The 20,467-nt window shown below is 42.4% G+C and overlaps 2 protein-coding genes across 4 annotated transcripts in view; one reads left to right on the plus strand and one right to left on the minus strand.

The window, feature by feature from the left end:
* The window catches only part of LOC306921065 (STE20-like serine/threonine-protein kinase), a 60,483-nt gene extending 58,669 nt beyond the window's left edge, over window positions 1-1,814 (minus strand). Inside the window, exon 1 of the mRNA XM_079498154.1 lies at window positions 1,092-1,814. Within this exon, the coding sequence (XP_079354280.1) occupies window positions 1,092-1,241 (150 nt within the window). The 5' untranslated portion in view covers window positions 1,242-1,814. The remainder of the gene's footprint in view (window positions 1-1,091) is intronic.
* Window positions 1,815-3,489: 1,675 nt separating this feature from the next.
* Window positions 3,490-20,397, plus strand: stn1 (STN1 subunit of CST complex). Of its 3 annotated transcripts, XM_079498149.1 has the most exons (10): window positions 3,490-3,622; window positions 3,706-3,855; window positions 6,930-7,025; window positions 8,206-8,283; window positions 8,856-9,035; window positions 10,189-10,300; window positions 12,133-12,283; window positions 13,311-13,433; window positions 14,846-14,918; window positions 18,882-20,397. In XM_079498149.1, the coding sequence occupies exons 1-10, from the start codon at window positions 3,562-3,564 to the stop codon at window positions 19,037-19,039; spliced, it is 1,182 nt and encodes a 393-aa protein (XP_079354275.1). In that variant the 5' UTR covers window positions 3,490-3,561; the 3' UTR covers window positions 19,040-20,397. The 3 variants fall into 3 exon arrangements, with proteins under 3 accessions (XP_079354275.1, XP_079354277.1, XP_079354276.1); XM_079498151.1 differs by lacking the exon at window positions 14,846-14,918; XM_079498150.1 differs by lacking the exon at window positions 6,930-7,025.
* Window positions 20,398-20,467: the final 70 nt, after the last annotated feature.

A 20,467-nucleotide genomic window follows, 5' to 3' on the forward strand; every position in this document is an offset into this window, starting at 1 on the left:
CATGAATTTGACCTGGGGTTAGCTTTATGTGAGGAGAAATCAAGGGCTGAGCGGAAATTGCAGGGGGGGGGGGGGGGGTATTTCATAAGGTCGTCTGTGTTTGTGATGCATGGATGAAAATACTATAAAGGAAAATAATATCACTATAAACAAGATAGACAAGTTAACACATCTTTCCCGTGCCTGGAATATTTGTGAATTTTTTATGTAAAGATATGTGCCTTAAAATCTGTTTGTAGTTTTTATCTACAGTAATAGGCCTACTGGGAAATGATTGTGGTGGCTTGGTCAATTCTGAAAGTAGCATGTCCCTATGTATTTATTTATTATTATTACATTGTTTCACAATAAGCAGTTGAGACGAATAACAGTCTTACGTCCATAATTTATTCGGACCCCTCCGCCTATCTGTCCTGAACCCTTATCCATCATTACATTACGGATAATTAGTATGGACTTAGACTGTTATTCATCTCAACTGCTCGTTATTGTCAAAAATGTTATTTAGCCACATTTTCAAATACCTGAAGTATAAAATGGGAATCATATTCAGAATAGGGCTTAAGCGGTTAATATATTTTGCCCATAAGAAGTCAGAACTGATCTTATGAATGGTTTATTAACCAGGAATTGATCTTTCTTGTAGCCTATAAAAGCAGCCTCAGACCCTCATACAGAGAACAGTGTCTTGAACAGGGATCTAGAGCTGTGATCAATGTCACAGAGAATGATGTTACACATGCACTGTGTGGTGGGTGGGTGGGTCACCCGATGTGACACATGGCTGACACACATAGCACGCTGCAAAAAGAGGAATTGTTTAGGAACAAAGGAAGTTAAAGAACAGATGCTTGATCATCCTCATCAACAATATAGATGCCACTCAAAGTGCCCCTCCACCCCTCCCAAGGGGTCATTGAAGGGGAGCTCCTCAGCAAAATAAATACATAAAGATTGATAGTTATAGGTACCACTATCAAATTGACCATTATAGATGTGTAATGACAGTGTATAAATGGAACCAAATGGACCCGTATATTAAAGGTTAAGGCACTGTCAGTGTTAAATGTAAAGCAGTGCATCACTCTCACCTTGTAGACTTTCCCAAAGGCTCCATCTCCAAGTTCTCCCACAACCTCCCAGATCTCCTCTGGATCCTCATCCCTGTGGACGTGCTCATACTGCTTCTTCTTCTTCTCGGTTGCCAGTTTAAAGATTTTACGGAAGTTAAAGAATGACATATTGATTAAACCCGGCGGGGGGTGTAGGGTATAATAGGGTCCTTTTAATTGGGAAATTGACAAAGGAATTATAATCTCCGAAACAAACCCCCCAAAAACAAATGCTAATGTTAGAGACCCCCCCTGTTATAACTGCATTCTAAAGATGGTTCACGTGTGGTCTTGGCAGCTTCCTTGCAGTGCGGGGTCTAAATCCCATGACAAAAACGTGGAAGGATTGTAGGTTAAATTTTTTTTTGTTCAAATAAGAATTTCAGATGTTACATCAGTAAAGATCAAAGCCTCGTAGCATAGACCATATAATGATCTGGTTAAATCCAAAATGGGAAAGGAAAGGGTATACAATCCTCGGGCACATTTTGAGTCATTTTTCCATCCTTGAAACAACATTTAAATAAATCCCACATTGGAAAATTCGTTCGGGGGTATAGTAGAAGTTCCCTTTTCATGTAAAAACAAAAGTAGCAGTTGAAAGCTCGTTGTTTGTTCCAACCAACAACAAAAAAAACTCCTGGCCCGACAACACACTTTAGCTGTCAGAAAACACACCAAAAACATGTAGAAAATGTCAAATAAAACGCATTGTTCCCCAGATCGAAGCATCGGTTGTGTCCGGGGGTGAAAGTGAGACGCGGTCCATTGTTGAAATGCAAGTTCCAAGTGAAATAAAGGTGAAACTGTAATGCAGTCTCCTTGGTGAAAGCACGGGGCTCCAGACAGTAATCTAGCGGATTTAGTGTCGATGCGCGTCCACGAGGGCGCGCCGCGAACCGTTCCGTTCTCTCTGTTGTTGTCTGTGTGTGTTGTGTTCCTCGTGTCGGACGTGATCATTGAACTCTACCGCCCCCACGTGGACTGGAGGAAAGACACTTTTCACTCAAGTGGCTGTACTTATCCAGTACTCATTTATTTCTCCACTACATTTTTTTTGAGTGGTGCCGTGCAACCACTCCCTTACGGAGCTATGTGTGTGGGTGGGTGGCTGGGTGGGTAGCTGGGTAGCTGGCTGGGTATGAGCACGAAAACAACATGGTTGTTTTTCACCACCTGTGCGCAACCTAACGCACACACAAACACACACGCACATATTAACTGTATATATGATGAAATGAAATGAAATCTATATTTACCCAGGGTATCTGGGCTAAGCTCAAGAACTTGTTTCCAGCCAGGCCCTGCTCATAGAACACATTTCATCATAGTGGTTGATGCCTTGTTCAAGGGCATTTCAGCGGTGGTAATTTTAACGTGTCGGACGGCTGATTCGAACTGGGAACCTTCCGGTATCTAGACCGCACCGCTGCCACTGATGCTTTCGGGTGTGCCAGTACAGTACAGTACAGTACAGTACAGGGACTGCCGCACGGTAACTGTCATCTCTCAACCATTTCGGACGCGGGGCGGCATGCCGGAACCGGCCCGGCCCCCTGGGCGCGTTCCTGGGGGTCTGGAACTCTTCCCCCCCACACACACACCCTGGGGACTTACCACATGGTATAGCTCTGTCACTTCTCTACCGTTTCGGACTCGGTGCGGCTCGCCGGAACCGGGCTGGCACCCTGGGTGCGTTCCTGTGGGTCTGGAACTCCCCCCCCCCCCCCCCCCCCCGAAACCCCCACACGGAGTTGCACCACTCACTTCACACGGGTGTGATTTTTTAAACTTTTACTGGAGCTTTTATTTGAGCATGTCCATTTTGCAATGCTTTTTACTTACTACTCCACTCCTCTACATGCATCTCAGAGGCAAAAACATACAACACAAAGGTTGAAAACTGTAGTTTAATAGGCCTATACATGTTACTTTTGATTTGATTATTATTACAAAAAACTTTGTAATAAAATTTGAGTTATTTTACTTTGGTACTGTATTTTGAAGTCAATACTTTTGTACTTTTAGTTGTAACAGAGTAAAGCTATTACATCTTCAAGTTCTTGAGTTCTTCCATCCAGTTTGAGAACCACTGGATTAATGTGTTGCTGGAACTGCATATCCCACACGCCCCTGCGAAACGCATGCGCACACTGAGCCACACTCAGAGACCGGGAATAAAATAAACAAAATGAAACAAAACAAAAAATTGAAAATAGTATCACTATGTTAAATTTCTCTATACATTTTTAGAGACATATGATATAGTGTAGAATTATATTAAAGTCAAATAATATGACTATTAAATAAAGAATATTAAAAAAAATGCGGAAATACGACACATCACGTGACCGACCGGTAGTTTAGTTTGCTGTTTGTTTACTTGACAGACAGTGCGTGTTGAATTCAAAACATTCACCGGGAGAATAACCCTTATTTATATAACTCTATGATAACAGAGTCAGCTCTTCAACATAGCTGTTCAACAAAATTAGGACAAAAACAGCGAAGTAACTTAACTTTAGCCAACCAGCCGTAAGTAAGTAAGTAACTGTATAAGTCAGTAAATAATGTGTTTTATGTTCCCGTGAAGATGATGACATGCAGCAACAAGCCAGCGAAGCCACAGCAGCACTGGAAGAACCCCCCTCCATTCTGTGGGGCTTGGATCCAGCGTTCTGCGCCTTCAGCAGGCTGTATGTGTGCGACATCCTGACCATGAAGGAGTCCTGTCAGGTCACAGGTACTGTGTACATACATCAGGGGAATACGAGACTGCTATTGGGGCGACCTGACCTGTTACCCATCAGGGCTGTCAAAAAAACCATAGGCTACTGACTTTTCATTTTCAAAGTATCAATACTGCAATGTAGACATGATACCTCTGTTATAAGTCATTTCATTTACTTCATTTACTTAAGTAAATGTACAAAGTACAAAAGTATTAGCATCAAAAGTACTTATACCTTACCCTAGCCCCTCTCGGGACCCTCTGTAAAGTTTGTTTACACTACACTTTACATAGGGTCCCTTCCCATCTGTCCCAAGCTAAATGGTATACAGACGGACTTACCTTCGGTAACGGCTGTGCTGCGCTGTTTGAGTTGTGGTGATATGTTTCAAAAGAAGCATACGTCTGCTATAGGAGACAACGGAAACCTCAACGAATTTTCCTTTGGCGCAGAAGCCGTTAAGTATTTTTAATCTTTGTTTGACCGTTTTGGCTGGTCTGAAATTCTCTCTTCCTTCCTTCCTTGACTTCCTTATTGACAACCACCTCCAGCACAGAGGCTGGCTAGCTGCGCGTCCCTACGTTCCTGCCTCTGCTCTGATCTGCTCTGTCGCAGCTAACCAGTTCCGGTGCTGGAGGCGGTACAATGGGATGTCAATAAGGAAGTCAAGGAAGGAAGAGAGAATTTCAGACCAGCCAAAACGGTCAAACAAAGAATACTTAACGGCTTCTGCGCCAAAGGAAAATTCGTTGAGGTTTCCGTTGTCTCCTATAGCAGACGTATGCTCCTTACCCAGGAAGTGAATGGAAACAAGACCACAAGGACCTTTCTGATTGATTGATTCAATCAATCAATCAATCAATCAATCACAGCCATGATTCTAGGGCTAGTTGTACACGGTAGAGGCAGGGAGAGTGTACAGTATGTATACGGGTGCTGAGGATTACTTGTCCCCGACTCTGTTGGGTCAGGACTCAGGACCTGATGCTCTCTCTCGCTCTGCTGTACACAGAGATTCCCTGAGCCTTCTGCCTCCTATACTCCCCTGGGCATACAGGTCCTGCTGCATGGCTGGCAGGCCTGGTATTGTGCTGCGCTCGCCGTTTTAAGTATTGTTTAATGTTTTATTATTTTCCCCTTTATTTAACCAGGTTAAATCACATTGCGATTTCCATCTCTTTTTCAAGTGGGCCCTGGGGCCCCTTTTCACCAAAAGCCCTGCTTTTCCTGCTTCACACTCAACTCAATTTAGTTACACACATTTACAGGCAGGCAGGCACAGCACACACACACACACACACATGCACGCACACACACGTGGGCACACACACACACACACACACACACACACACACACACACACTGAAGGTTATAATAAAACTATATATATATATAGTACAAGTAAAATACTACTAAATTACTACTACTAATAATGTGTAATAGTAAAAAAAAATCACACCCGTGTGAACTGAGTGGTGTAAGGTCTTATATAGACTGATCAGCTGTGGTCTGACGTAATGTCTGACGTAATGAAATCAGCATCAACCAATCAGCATCAACCATGCTCATTTTTTGGTACGAACAGACGGACAGACAGACAGACACGTAAACTAACAAAGCCAGTTGTAGGAGTGGTTTACACCACTCAAAAAAGATAAAGTGTAGTCAAGCCAAATTAGTGTGGAACAAATATCAGTGGATGAATAAGATATATTAATCTGTGGCGCTGGTGTTTAGATTAATGCATAAACATGACATGATGTGTTAATATTACAAAAGATGCTTTAATAAAAAAACAACAACATGGGTGGGTATCTTATCACTGTTCAAAAAAATCACACCCGTGTGAACTGAGTGGTGCAAGGTCTTATATAGCCTGATCAGCTGTGGTCTGACGTAATGTCAGTGACATACTAACCATAGCAACCATGCTCGTTTTTTTGGTACGAACACGGGTACACGGGTACAAAGCCAGTTGTTGGAGTTGTTTGCACCACTCAAAAAGGTATCGCAGTACCAATCGCAGTACTTACAAGTAGGCCATGTACTTTTACACCCTTTATATACAACCTTGAAACGTACATTAGTTACGTCACCAAGAATGGTGTCCCCCTATTGGCCGTTGGAGGACACCGACATGCATACAATACATACCCCTTACTGACCTTATACCAACCTTGAAACGTACTTTAGTTACGTCATCAATAACAGTGGTCCCTCATTGGCCGGCGGAATATACCGACATACGTATTTCGTACATACCAACTACCCAGCTGTCCCTTATTGGCAGGTGGAGTACACCGCCATACATACATACCCAGCCGATCGCAGTACTGCTTGCGCAAGTAATAATAATAATATTTATTTTTTTCTTTAAAAAAAGGGGGGGAAATAACAGTTACACAAGTACACACACACACACACACACCTTAAGGACTGGGCAGGGGTAGCCTCTGGAGTGGACCAGATGACTTCAGTGGATTCATCCTTTTGAAGGATTTACTCACGTCTTTCTGCCCTGGATATTTCCACTGGGCAGGGGGCCTTGCTCATTTGCATATCCATTTCTGGGGATTTTATCATCAAAGCATGCATGGAAGGTGTTTCAGTTAATCCGGGGAGTGACACTTCATCACTGACATTACTGGATCCTTTCATTTCCCTGAAACCTATACACCTTTAAATGTGTTTTCCTTTTTTTTATGACATTGGATAGCTATGGCCAATTTACTGCTCAGCTAAAACATATTGGAAATGCAGGAATTGCTAAATGTAGGCTATTTCCATCCTCAAATTCCAGAGAACGGCACTGTACTTTGGAGAGACAGAGGCTAAAAAGGACAAATAAAAGTAAATGGCGGAATGGGGGATCACTTAGGCCTAAATATACTGTATTACCGTGAATAAGGCTATATATAGATGTAAATTACACTTGTTTGCTTGTATTTTATTTTGTATTTTTTGCAGTATTTTAGTCCAAGCTACGTATATCGTTGCTGTGTGGCAGAAACCTCTTATATCCATATTTTAACTTTGTCTTGAGGTGTAAATGCATATTTTGCATGCCTTATCTTTGCTCACACAGGTATCTACCTGTACAACTCGCATCCAATCTACAGAGTTGATGTTCTTGGAACAGTCGTATACAAGAAGGAGAGAGAAGATTTCTTCTGTTATGGAGGTAATATGGCTCAGATTAGGAAATGTGTACACCTGAAACATTAACATCATGCTGAAGAATTAAGAGGTTCTACAAACTGCTGTAGCTTGCAGGAGTTTAATACCATAATACCTTCATCAGGTCTAGTTTAGTTTAGTTTATTTGATCATCTTCACAGTAACAATACAACTTATTTGTTAACACACGGTTACATAACAAAAAGGAACTGGAGGTGATCAGGTCTATGACAGAGATGTTTTGAAAGGCAGAGAAAATATAATAATCTAGTAACTAGATTATCTCTGTTATCTCTGCCTTTCAAACGGCTGGAGATGACATCAGTGTTATACTAGATTCTAGTTAGTAACTTAGTATAACACTGTTGTCATCTCCAACCTTTTGGGTTTACCTTTCAATATACACTAAGTGAGTACGGTGCATCCGCACTCTCAGATCTGTGCAAACGTCATTTAATGCCAATATGGAGTCTATGCAGACGTCAGAATGATGTCAGAACAGTTCTTTGTCAGGCATGACCAAATATGGAGTCTGGCCCGGCAGAGGCCTTTTGTTGCGGTTCTGGACAACCGTGGGTCCGACCGACTCAACACTGTGTGTCCGTGTGTCAAATTTGAAGTCGGTGGGGCAAACGGTTCTCAAGTTACGTGGATTACAGACGTACAGAGACTTGGTGCATTTATAGTTGATGAAATAACAAAAAACAGAGAAAGGTATAAAACAAAAACATTAGTAGTAAATATCCTGTATTTTCTACATAAGCCTAATATTTTTGTTGGATATGAACTCTATCTTCCTTTTTTGAGTGGTGTAAACCACTCCTACAACTGGCTTTGTTAGTGCAGAAAAAATGAGCATGGTTGCTATGTTCACCCTGTTCACCCGGGTGTGATTTGTTAGTCTGTGCAGAAAAAATTAGCATGGTTGCTATGTTCACCCTGTTCACCCGGGTGTGATTTCATTACGTCAGACATGATTTCATTAAGTCAGACAGGCTATATAAGACCTTACACCACTCAGTTCACACGGGTGTGATTTTTTAACTACAGCAAATGCATTTTTGTTTTAAATAGTATGATGTTGAGATTTATTACACACACCTTTTCTAATGAGAAATTCAATATAATAATAATCTTGCTAGAAACTCAATGTTGACCATCTGTGTTTATCCGTCTCTCTCCAGTGGATGATGGAACAGGTGTTATAACTTGTCTTTGCTGGAAGAATGAGAAGTGGACAGAACAGGGAGATCTGGGAACATGTGAGTGACTGGGCTTTCATCATGTGATGTGCTTGTGAGTGTTAGGTCTGTGGCACCTTTTTTTTGGAAACATATGAAAAAGTTTCAACATGGAAACGAAAATAAATAAATAATTATCTTAAATAATAGCGATCACAAAAAACATGCAGTAATCCTGGTCTCTAAACTGCCTCCCCCTGGCCAGCCGGGGCGCCTGATGGAGGGGAAAGGAACTGGTTGGAATAACGTGTTCCTTCCACGCGCTACGTCCAACCAGGGAAACCCCCCCTGTCAGGTGTAAAGGGGCAACTTGGACACTCAAGCATGAGTTCAAGTCCGTTGCTCTCCCCAGGTTGGCGGAGGGTGTGTACAGCCCAGGATCACATTAGATAATTGACACAGGGGTGAAAAATGGGTTACAAAACCGTGGGATAAAAAAATTAGTTAAAAAAGAAAATAATAATAGCGATAGTGATAGGCAATTATTTAATTGTGGCATATTGCTTGTATGTGTACTGTTACTACCGTAGGTACCGACATGGGTAATATAAATTGTATACTCTATGTCATATGTTGTTTCACTGCACGTCCAGCGGAAGCAGGGGTCATGGCCGGCGGTGCTCCCGGAGGCTTCAATCCTGTCACAGCGCTGAAAGCACTGAAACAGGCCCAGCTGGACAGCTCCAGGCTGGAGATAGGAGAGCTGCTGCGGGTGCGAGGGACACTCAAGACCTCCAGGCGATCGGAGAGAGAGATCATGGCCTCGACCTACTGTGAGTGGAGAGGATTGTTTACCACTTAAACCCCTATATACTGTACGTCGTTGACTGGGATCCCCCAGGGGTCTGTAGTACTTGGTAACCTCCCTTTTTCCCACACTTACACTAAATGTCTTCGGCAAAAAATAGACAATCTACAAGCTCACAACGTGGCACGTTGTTAGGTTGTCGATTGGCTAATGTCGCCGAAAGTTCACCTATTATGACATGGCTACAACATGGACGCTAGGATGCATGTGGTAGGCAAGGAACTAGGGATGTTAATCGTTAATCGATTAATCGCCGTTAAGAAATTAGTCTGTTAAACTTAACGGTTAATAACTAATCAAATTAATCGAAACGTCTCTGCTTTTGCATGTGATGTGACAGACAAGACAGTGCACTTTTCATTTTATTCTATTTCTCATACAAAGATGCCATTGCCTGGCCCTGTATCACAAATGGTCAAATAACTATTTGATTATGGAATATAATGTGCCTTTTGTATTCTTTCTGTATATCAGCAAAGTGTGGATTTTATAGACATTGAGGGAAATTAAGATTCTCCCAAAAAAAATGTAAATGCTGCTTATCAACTAACCGGTTAATCAATCGATAAGCTTATCGTAAGAACTTATCATTTAATTATTTATCCATTAATCGATAATTCCCATCCCTACAAGGAACTGCATCTTTAGTCCACAGGACCAAATACTAAAGGTCATGCCAAGTAGGCTATTCTACTCTACAACTTCATCTTCTGAATATACTGTAGTAGATGCAGTATGTTTCATCACAGTGTAAAGGATGATTCAGACGGCGAGTGACTGACATGCCTTAATTAATTGTACAGATACTGTCTGGCAATACAGACTGTCACTGGCAAGGGCATCCCTTGTCCTTGCACAGACTACTTTTTTCTGATTATTATTCTATGTGACAACACACACACACTCATACAGACCATTTATTTTACAGTATGGTAAGGTTAACCCTACTGCTTACACTAGTATTCTCCTCTTACACACACGCGTGACACACACACCCACGCTCGCGCACACAGCCACATACGCACGCACGCACGCAAGCACATTTCATATTACACTACATGTCACCTCTATCCTTAGTCTATTAATCATGTGTTTATCTGACCATGTGCGTTTCACAGATAAAGTGAATGACCCGGTGATGGCGGCACAGATAGCCTGGATGATGGAGGCTCCCCAGCTGTACAGAGAATGCTATGACAAGCCCTTCCAACCGCAGACCAGCACCGCAGGGTACAGTGTAATAGCAGCATTACGCTCACACGACCTATCTGGGGTTAGTTGGTCCAGGACCTGTTTTGCGAGTAAATGTGCCCTTTTTTTTGAGTTTTCAAAAATGGAAATTATTAAATAAATAAATGAATACAAACTTTAAATAGTGAAAATTGCTACAAACTACAAGTGCACAAGTGGTTAATTTAATTCATAATACATTTTTAGTCGTTTTGGCTCCTGGGGAGACACCAAATTAATGTTTTGATTCTCGAGCTGAAACGGTTTTGGAACGCCTGCACTGCTACACTACAGAGCTGTGCAAACTCCTGGTTATCACCTCACGACAATGACACAGTCCAGTGTTTCCCCCTTCAGAAATTGTTCTTGGCAGGGTGCAAGTGTGCAGTGGCCTCTGAAACAACAATTAGACCCTGGCTGTGACACTAAACGTCTTCACTGAAAGCTGTTAGGTGGAAAACGGCACGACTCGAGTCCACCGTAGAGCACGGATTACCACACAGCGTGGTGTAGAGATATTAGCTAGCTGAAGTCCATTATGCTTAATGTTGTCCTCTTTAAAAAGACCCGCGATTCTCAACCTGTGCGCTGTGATGATACCATAAGTGGGCCCCCAAATAATTTGCAAAACACTAAGGTTTTAACGATAATATTTTTTTGAAATTAGTGACGGCCTGGGCCGGCCGAGCGGTCCAGGCACCTAGGCTGGTAATCCAGCCTGACAGCATGTCGCGGGTTCGAGTCCTGATCCCGACAACCTTTGCTACATGTCTTCCCCACCCATCTCTCTCCCCTTTCCTGTCAAACTACTCTAATCTATCAATAAAAGCATAAAGCCCCCCCAAAAAAGAAATAAAAAATAATGACGTGGCAACTGGGAACTTTCAAGATATTCAAATGATATGAGCCCTGATCCAGAAAAGGTTGCGAACCACTGATCTACTGTGCACAGCATGTAGCAGCATGTGGATTCATTCTTTTTTTTAAATTCAAGATAACTTTATTCATTTATGTATTTATTATTATTTGTCCAGTTCTGTAAGGTTACTGCCTGGGTCCACATGATTTCTTTTTTTTTATCACTTAAATGAAAACAATGGCACAAGACAAACACAGTACAAACACAGTACAAACAAACATGAAAAATGAAAAATAAATAAAATCGACCTTGCTTATTACTTACATATTCCTAGACATGTTCTGTTGTTCCTCATTCCCCAATGCCCTCATTGTTCATGACCAGGTCATTACATATTGTCCATTTGGACCATTTGTCCTCCCATTTGTTCCTCCTGCAGTCTCAGGTGATGTGTCAGTTTCTCCATGAGCTGTATCTCCTGAATCAACTCCCATTGTCCCTGTGTTGGAGGCTCCTTCTGTCCCCATTTCCTTGTGATAGCCTTCTTTCCTGCCGCCAATAAAATGTTTACCAGATACCTATCCTCTCCTCGTATCTTTCCCCCCATCAAGTTTCCTAAATACAGAACATCACACTTCATAGGCACCTCATATCCCAACACCTTTTGTATCTGATCATGTATGTGGATTCATTCTTAAATCAACTGTGTCCATGTTCGCTCCTATGCCACTAAAATGTGGAACGCCCCACCAACGACCATTAAGAAATGTGAATCCCTAGACTCCTTCAAAAAAACACTCTCAAAGAGTACTTACAGGCGGCTGCAATTGGAAACTGGCCCCTGTACAAAAGTTTAAAGCGTGATATGTGGTGGTAGACAAAACAATCTCAGCATTATTATTTTCCAAACCATTTGACATTTACCACTTCCAACTACTTTCGTTTTAAATTGTCTCATTTGTTGATTTCACAGGGCCTCTGTTACCAGTCGCTTGGGAAAGGCGACTGGCATCTTGAAAAGCTTCCTCAATGATAATGCGGTGAGCCGGTTTCGAACCTTGGATGTTGTGGACCTGTTGCAACCACTGTTCCCCAGTGAGCCTCAGACCGCGTCAACAAGCCAGGTACTCCTCCTCCTCCACCATAACACACCATCAGTTCTGTTTACAGTTCAACAGTTGGGTTTTTGAAAGAGCGCTGTTTAATCTTAAGTACCTTGCAGAGTCGAACGTAATCGACGTCAGTTACGTGATCTGTCTCGTTCCGTCGGGTTGAGATCTGATCCCGAGCCTACGCAACCATATTGCTTGTGTTGCGTACCTTGCGTCGAGGACACCCTGCCCACCTGGAGGCAGCAGAGAGCAAGAAGGATTTTCCTCCTCTGCTCGTATAGTTATAACGTAGTAGTAGTTATAACTACATCTCAACTCATAACTCATAACAAAAAGTAAAGTGGCACGTCAGTACAGTTTATACAATCTAAACATATTTGACGCATGGCATTCGCATGTAATAAAATACACCAACTACAGGGGCCAGGGGGTGTCACAGCTGCCATCTAGTGGGCGAGTAGATGCTTGCACATGAAAGATTATAATAGACCGATGTAAGACTACATAAGCGAAGGAGCAACTATATATGTATAATATAAGCTTGCGTTTTTTGTGTCCGTTTGACTCCCCCACGCAAGGAACAAAACGGACTCTGTCCAGGCCTTTACTGCTGGAGAAAATGGCTTTGCATTTGAAGTGTCTCATTCCAAAGTGATATTTCCCAGTTATTTAACATGTTTCCTTGTATAAAAGTCCATTATAGAAATATTCATAATTAAGGTTATTAGTTATTGTATTTTAAAGGTAGTCTAAGATTTTGAAAAATCGAAGAACGACATAAAAACATAGCTTTTTTTTAGAAAACTGTCAGGATGTAGAAGACATTTTTAGAATCTGATCTCAGGTCAAAATGGGTTAACCAGAGCGGGAGATACGGGGAGACCCCTATATCAGAATATAGAGCTATTTCATACTTATTTTAACAGGAAGACATCACTTGCCCTACCTTTTAACTGCTATGCACCATATCTGAAGGGCTATTTACACTTTAACCTCCAAGTCAGTGTTGCTCTGCTCTCCTCATGTGGTCTGTGTTAAGGAGCCAGTGGCAGGTCCATCAGTGAGCCAGCAGTTGCGGCAGCTTCTCCAAGAGGCCCTGCAGATTCTACAGGACGAGGGCAGTGTGTTCCTTAAAGTCAAGTCCCAGGACAAAGTCTACCATGTGAGCAAAGACAGAGTCCATTTGGTTCCAATTGTACAATCCCTGAGTTAAATAACACAAGAGGATTTTGCTGTGTAGTAGATAGATTGCGGTCCTGGAGATAAACATTATATTAAATGGCCTGTGTTGACATCATGCATATCGAGCTGGGGGTCCTTGAAATGAAAAAGGTTTAGGTTCTAGAATAAAGTAGGATGGTGCCAAGGCAGATCAATATTACTCTTTAAGTGTGTGTAACCTGTACTGTAGTTATATGGGGCCCTGACTTCTTTGGAGAAGTCATGTCAAAACCAATGTCTTTGCCTGGCATTTATGGGAAGCGAATGGTTAGTGCATCTGTACATCCCCCTGGAATTGGGATGAGCAGAGCTTGAAAGCAGAGGGAGAAGTAGTACGTTGAATCCACAATACAGACATTTGAAAAATCATATCGACATAATGAATTATGTAGAAAGCGGCAATAGCCTTTAAAGGGCCACTTCACCACTTTCCAACCTACGTTCATATAATTGGTCCTCATTAATGTTCATGATAAAATTCCGCACATTCTTTCTACTCGGTCTGTGTCTCATGGGAGGGCTGTGGGTAGCTCAGAAACCCGTCCACCAGTGACATCATCGATGGGGAATCCAAGCTAATAGAAACTGCAGGCTTTCTGGTACTGGAAAGTTGCAATGAGATAATGGAAGCCATCATTCTCACGATAATAAGAATCTAAATATCTTTTCAAAATCTGCCTAACAATGATGTCACTGGTGGACCGGTTTCTGAACTGCCCACGGCCATCCTATGAGACACGTACAGACTGAGTAGAAAAAAAGTGTATTTATTGTAATTATATGAATCTGAAGCACTTCTGACTTCTGAGCTAGCTTTCTCTGACAAATCCTTGGTATCTTTGCTCCAGCACAGTGGTTCTCAACCAGTGGTTCGGGGACCACCAGTGGTCCTTGAGAGGGTTCCAGGTGGTCCCCAGCTGACTGATGCAGAGTTGGTAACCAAATAGACCCTTATATTCATTCATTCATTCATTCATTCATAGATCTTTAACTCTTTAGAGCGTAAAATGCTCTCCTTGCGGGTCCATTTGGTTCCATTTTACGCTTGCATTATTGTTAAACATCTGCATTACTTCATTAGAGAATGTAGAAGAATTGTTATTTTGATAAACGTTTGCCAAAAGCATGGAATTGTAGATCAAATCGTACCCAACGATAACAAAATATTCTTTCATTTTGGGACTGAGAGGCTAAATGTCATCAATTGGTGGTCCGTGGCTCAAAAGACGAATGAATAATGGGCCTTGAAATGAAACGGGTTGAAAACCACTGCTCCAGCGTACCTGTATTGATTTGAACTGTGTTGTTGTTGTATTGTGAGGATAGTTATTCATGAATGCGTTTGTCCTTCAGGTGACTGAGCAGGACAAGGACCTCCTCATGGCCACTAAAGACATTATCAGAGAAGACTCGAGGAGGGAGAAATGTAAGACAGATTACTTTCTGCTAAGGAAATATTGGTTAATAGGTGGGTGTGTAGGTATAGGTACTTTATTCATCCCTGAGGGGAAATGAAGATGTTACAGCAGCATAGAGACATCAATAAAAACACATTATAATAAAGAAATAAACATCTAAAAATGTAAAACAATGACAGACCAAACACTCCTAAGAGTCTGACGTGGCTGGCATCTCACATCCTCCATCCTAATCAGCCTGATCAAGCCAGCCAGATGAGGAGTTGTACAGTCTTATCACTGCAGGCAGAAAATATCTCCTATAGTGCTTCTTCTTGCAACTTTGGTGTAACAGTCTGTGCTAAAGGAGCTTTTCTTCCCTGCCACAGTGTCGTGTAGGGGATGAGAGGGATTGTCCGTGATGGCCAGGAGTTTAGTCAACTCGTCATCCTGCTATTGGCCACCTCCTCTACAGTATCCAAGCAGGGGGTACCAAGGACAGAACCAGCTTTCTTCATAAGCCTACTCATCCTCCTGCTGTCGTCTTCCTTGATACTACCCCCTCAGCACACCACCGCATACAGTACTGAACTGATACTACCCCCTCCGAAATAACCCAGTCGGACACACATCCCTGCAGCCGCACAAACTGGCCTGTTGCTCAGGTAGTTTGTAATCCAGGAAACAATGGGAGAGTCCACAGACTCCACATGCATCCTAGGCAGCTTATCCGCAAGTAGTGAGGGCTGTATTGTGTTAAAAGCACTGGAGAACTAAAAAAAAGAAACATGACTCTCACAGTGCGCTGCCAGGCTTATCTACAAGGGTGTATGCTCTGTGTAGCAGGTAGATGATGGCATCTTCCACACTGGTAGGCAAACTGCAGGGGGTCAGACTGAGTATGCCTTCACCAGGGGGCCTCATGTGTGCAAGCACCAGTCTTTCCATTGTCTTCATTATGTGGGAGGTCAAGGCCACCGGTCTAAAGTCATTCAGAACACTGGGATTCTTATTCTTTGGTAATGGTACCAGGCAAGATGTTTTCCGCAATGATGGGACCGTTTCCAGATGGAGGCTCAGGTTAAATAGATGGCCTGCAGCCCTGCACAGACTTTGAGGACCCTCAGTCTCACACCATCAATTCAGGACCCCGCAGCCTTCCTGGTTTTGAGTTTCCCAAGCGCTCTCTTCACCTGAGCAGTAGTGATGAAGGAGGTGGTGGAGGGGGGCTTGTTGTGTGTGTCAGTGATGGAGGGGGGTTCATCTGGCAGCTGAATAGAGCACGAAGAGGAGGAGCTCGGGGGAGGAGGAGAGGGTGGTGCTTTTGGCCGACAATCTTCCTCCGGCTGCTCCACACCCCTTCTGCACTCGCTTCAGTTCTTCCTTGTTACCTGACCTGAGATTTCTCTTCTTTTCCTTGCAGGCTCTTTAGGTCACCTGGCTGTAATCCAAGCCTTGTTGTTGGGAAAACACAGCACCCTCCTTGGTAGATACAGTGTTCTCCACACAATGGTTAATATAGCCTGAAATGCAGTGTGCAAGTCAATGCTGTCCCCAAGTTGTGAGTCACAGAAAAGTCCCCAGTCTGTTTTTCAAAGCAGTCCTGCAGAGCCTCCTCAGCCTGCTGTGTCCATCTCTTCACAGTCCTAGTGATCACAGGGAACTGCTGGACAAGAGGCTTATATACTGTACATGGGCTGTAGGTGGACTAGGTTGTGATCCCAGTTGCCGACCTTGCAGGGGCATACAAAGGCTAAAATATATAATTTAGATAGCATATTATGTAGACATAGCATTCTATAGTGTTCACTTATAGTTTCATTGTACCAATATTTTACTGTTAGACGGATGTTAGGTTCTTAGTTTACTTAAGTTATGATCCTATTTGACTATGTATTTGATATATTCTGGATTAAGAGCGTCTGCTAAATGCCTAAATTGTAAATTGTGCAAACGAGATGTAATCCTCTTTCACATTGGCATATATGTTGCTCTCCCTAGTGGGACACATCACAAACTGGGAGAACGCTAGTAGTGTTTTTCTCAGGGTAACATGATTGAAATCTCCAGAGATCGCAATGAATGAGCTAGGGTACTGAGTCTGTAGTCTCGCGATAGCAGCGTGCATAGTCTCAGACGCTACTTCCGCGACAGAGGGTGGGATGTATGTAATAACAGATATACATTGATGAAGCCCTCGATGGTCATGTTATCATCAGCGGTAACCCCCTATACCCATGTCTCCGTAAAACACATTAGACTGCATTCACAGTATTCTCTCTGTTCTCTCACCAGTGCTGTTAGCTCCTCTGTTTTATCCTTCGTAAATCTCTTACTGACCTGCGATCTCACATTGCCCATAATGACAGAAGGTTTAGGTACGGTTTATATCTCAGTTTCTTCATCCGTCGCTTCACCCGTGCTCTGCTTCCCAGACGCATTCTCCTTATTTCCTCCGGTACAGTGGGCCGTTTGCCGACAGCAAGTTGAGCCAATGTGATCAGCTGCTCTTGGGAGTAAACAATAGTGGTCCTGCAGCGTGCAGATCCACCAGGAATACAAGTGTCCATGAGTAGGTTTGGTGTTAAATAACAACTATACCTACTCTAGCAACTACAATAAAAGACTATACATAACTATACATGAACTCTCTCCTAAGACGAGCCCTCCATCGTCGCTTCCAGTCATCCCAGTTCTCCATACATCTGGCCAGTTCGTTGGTACTTTGCGATCCTGCGTCGTTCTTGAGTACATGCACGTATGTTAGTGTGGGCCGTCCTCGTGATCGATGCCAGTGTGTTGGTTCCCACAGCACCAATTTGCTGGCTGGCAGTTATTGGTGCCTTTGGCAGTGTCCTGCTAGTCTCATTCTCCTGCCTTCTATTTTCTGGCTCACCCTTAGTATTCCCTCATACATAATCTTGTTGGTAACATATACACTCTTGCTGATGTTAAGTACTGTGCGCAACATACTGGTGTAGCACCCGTCTAGAGACTTCTGCAGGGTTGGCTTCATGGTCCAGCATTCACTGCCGTATAGAAGAACAGACTCCACCGTTGCGTAGAAGAAGCTGAGTTTGATTTCACGGGGGAGGTTGGAGATCCATACACTGGTCATGCCATTGATTCAGGGCCCTCCATGCAAGACAAGGGCCTTCTTCACTTTCAGAACTTGGTTGAGTTGACTCATGAGCCCATGTACTTGAAATCCTTGACTTTCTTCAGCACAGTGATGTAACCTAAACCTACTATAAAATAATAAGAGTCTCAGAGCTGTTGAAACAGGCAGCCAGCTCCACCAGCGCCAGTGTGAGGCAGTAATATAAAAATAAGTGCTTCTTTGTATAAAGTAGGGCAAAACATCAAGTTTAGAGACTTTTTTTGTCTCCCCAATTGTATTTGTACATTGTAATGTATTCTCATGTCATTATTACAAAAATGTATGCTCATTATCCTGCAGTATCATAGTTCTTTCCTATTCAGATTACCTATTATTTTTTTAAATGATGCCATTTAAGAAATGTACACGCTTTGTATCAGTGCTATTCCCCTACTTTAGTCATAGATCTGTAAGACTTGTACATTGTTGGAGGAAACACCATTTTTGAGGTTTTAGATAAATGAATGCTATTGAATGCTATTGAACGCTATTGAACACCCTTTACATCTGTGTGTTGGTTAAAAAAAATATTGAACCAATGAAAAGTATTAAAAAGCAATTCTGATAAAAAAAAACTCAACTCCAGTGGACCCTCAAACTGTCTGCTAAAGCAGCTAGTTCCACCACCTCTTTCCCTCTCATGCAAGTAATTGACAATATTTAAAGTCACAATACCAACTTTGATGAGGCAGTATTGCATTGTTTTACAAATATGTTTTTCTTTTTTCTTTTCTGGAAAAACTCAAAATGTTTGAGTTCGGTGGTTTCTTCCCGACAGCCCTTTCCATGAAATACCTGTGTGTTGACGGTTGTTTCCTCTCGTCTTGTTCAGATGCGGAGAAAGGTTGCCACATCCTGCACATCCTGTCTGCCGTGAGGCAGCGGTACAGCTGCAACGTGAGCAAAGCTGCCTTGGAGCTGGTGCTCAGATCTCTAGAGTACAACAGTGACATTATCAGCACCAGTGACAACTATTACACCATGATCTGATGCTATGCTCTACGGCACTGTTTCCCAAACAATGGGCCAGGACTCATTTTTATGGTCGCAAGTAAATATCCCCCCTTTTTTGTTTCTCTTATTTGTTTCTCTTATCTTGTTTCTCTTTTGTTTCATATAAAAGAAAGATTTGTGACAGTGATGTAACAATTTTAGGGTCTTTAACCCATTCAGGCCTGACGTCGAAATTTAAAAAAAAATGTTTTCTAAATCATGACAATTTTCTGAATGATTTGAGGCACATTTTAATGATTTTTCCGAGTGTCGCACTATGAGCTTGTAGATCTGCTATTTTTCAATAGCTAAATTATAACATAATGTATGTAACCACCAAAAGGGGATCCCTCTCAAAATGGGTTAAGATAACACTTTTAAATAAGGAACAGTCCACATACAGTCCAGAACGGTCTAAGATACGGTCTATGTAGTCAACACAGAAGGACATGCGTATCTATCATAAGGTGACACAGTGTCTCACTGTGACACAAAGAGGATTCTTCTCAACTACATCACTTTGTAGAAATTACACTGTTTGAAAGGCAAGACCCAGTCAACGCATTATCAGCTAATTTACACATGCAAGGTTTGTAGATCTGTCATTTGGACAAAATGTATCTGTGGAACCGAGTCAAACAAACTACTGTAATGCCTCAACTCCTACAATTCCAAGTGCTTGTCGGGGTGGGGTGGGCGGTTCAAATATCATTATTTTGGGGGTTCACGGCCTGAAAAGGTTGAGAACCATTGATCTGTGAGACGGAAGAAGAACTTGCTTCCAACCCACAGCGCTTCCCCCCATGCCAGAAAATAAATTTCTAGTGGTTATCTATAATGGAAAGTGCTTTTGGGCAGAGGATAAAGTTGTGCTGTGAATCACTGATCAATCTTCATGCAATAGGACTACCTCTTTTCAGCCAGTAGTAGTGTCTACCACAGAATCTAAGATCATGTTTTAGTGTTGACCTGTGTGATGTCCAGTTTTGAACCATATTGTCCAATATTCTATACTTGAATTAACTGAATTATTTAAAAAAAAAAATGTTTGAAGTTTTCCATCCAGATTAATCCAGACAAGGTCTTGGTAAACGTTGCATTGCGTTGCCATGCACAGGGGGGCAGTGTTTGGTCGTTAATTGGCCCTACCTCCGTCTATAGCGGCCGGACGCTGATTGGCTGCCTGTGAAACATCTGTAGCCATACATTCAGCTCCAGCATGTCTGCAGCCAGTGTGCAACTCATGACTCAGTTGCTAGAGCAAAAAAAAAATACATCATGTTTGATAAATGAGAGAACAACCAGAAAACAACACTTTGATTTATCCTCCATGGACGCGAATGGCTTGTATAATAAAGTTATTGCCTACAGCAAATGTAAGCGTGATTGTTTGCGTCGTTTATTTGCCTACAAAGTGCAGTGTTT

Source organism: Electrona antarctica, assembly GCF_951216825.1.
Source record: "Electrona antarctica genome assembly, chromosome: 4".
Taxonomy (NCBI): domain Eukaryota; kingdom Metazoa; phylum Chordata; class Actinopteri; order Myctophiformes; family Myctophidae; genus Electrona; species Electrona antarctica.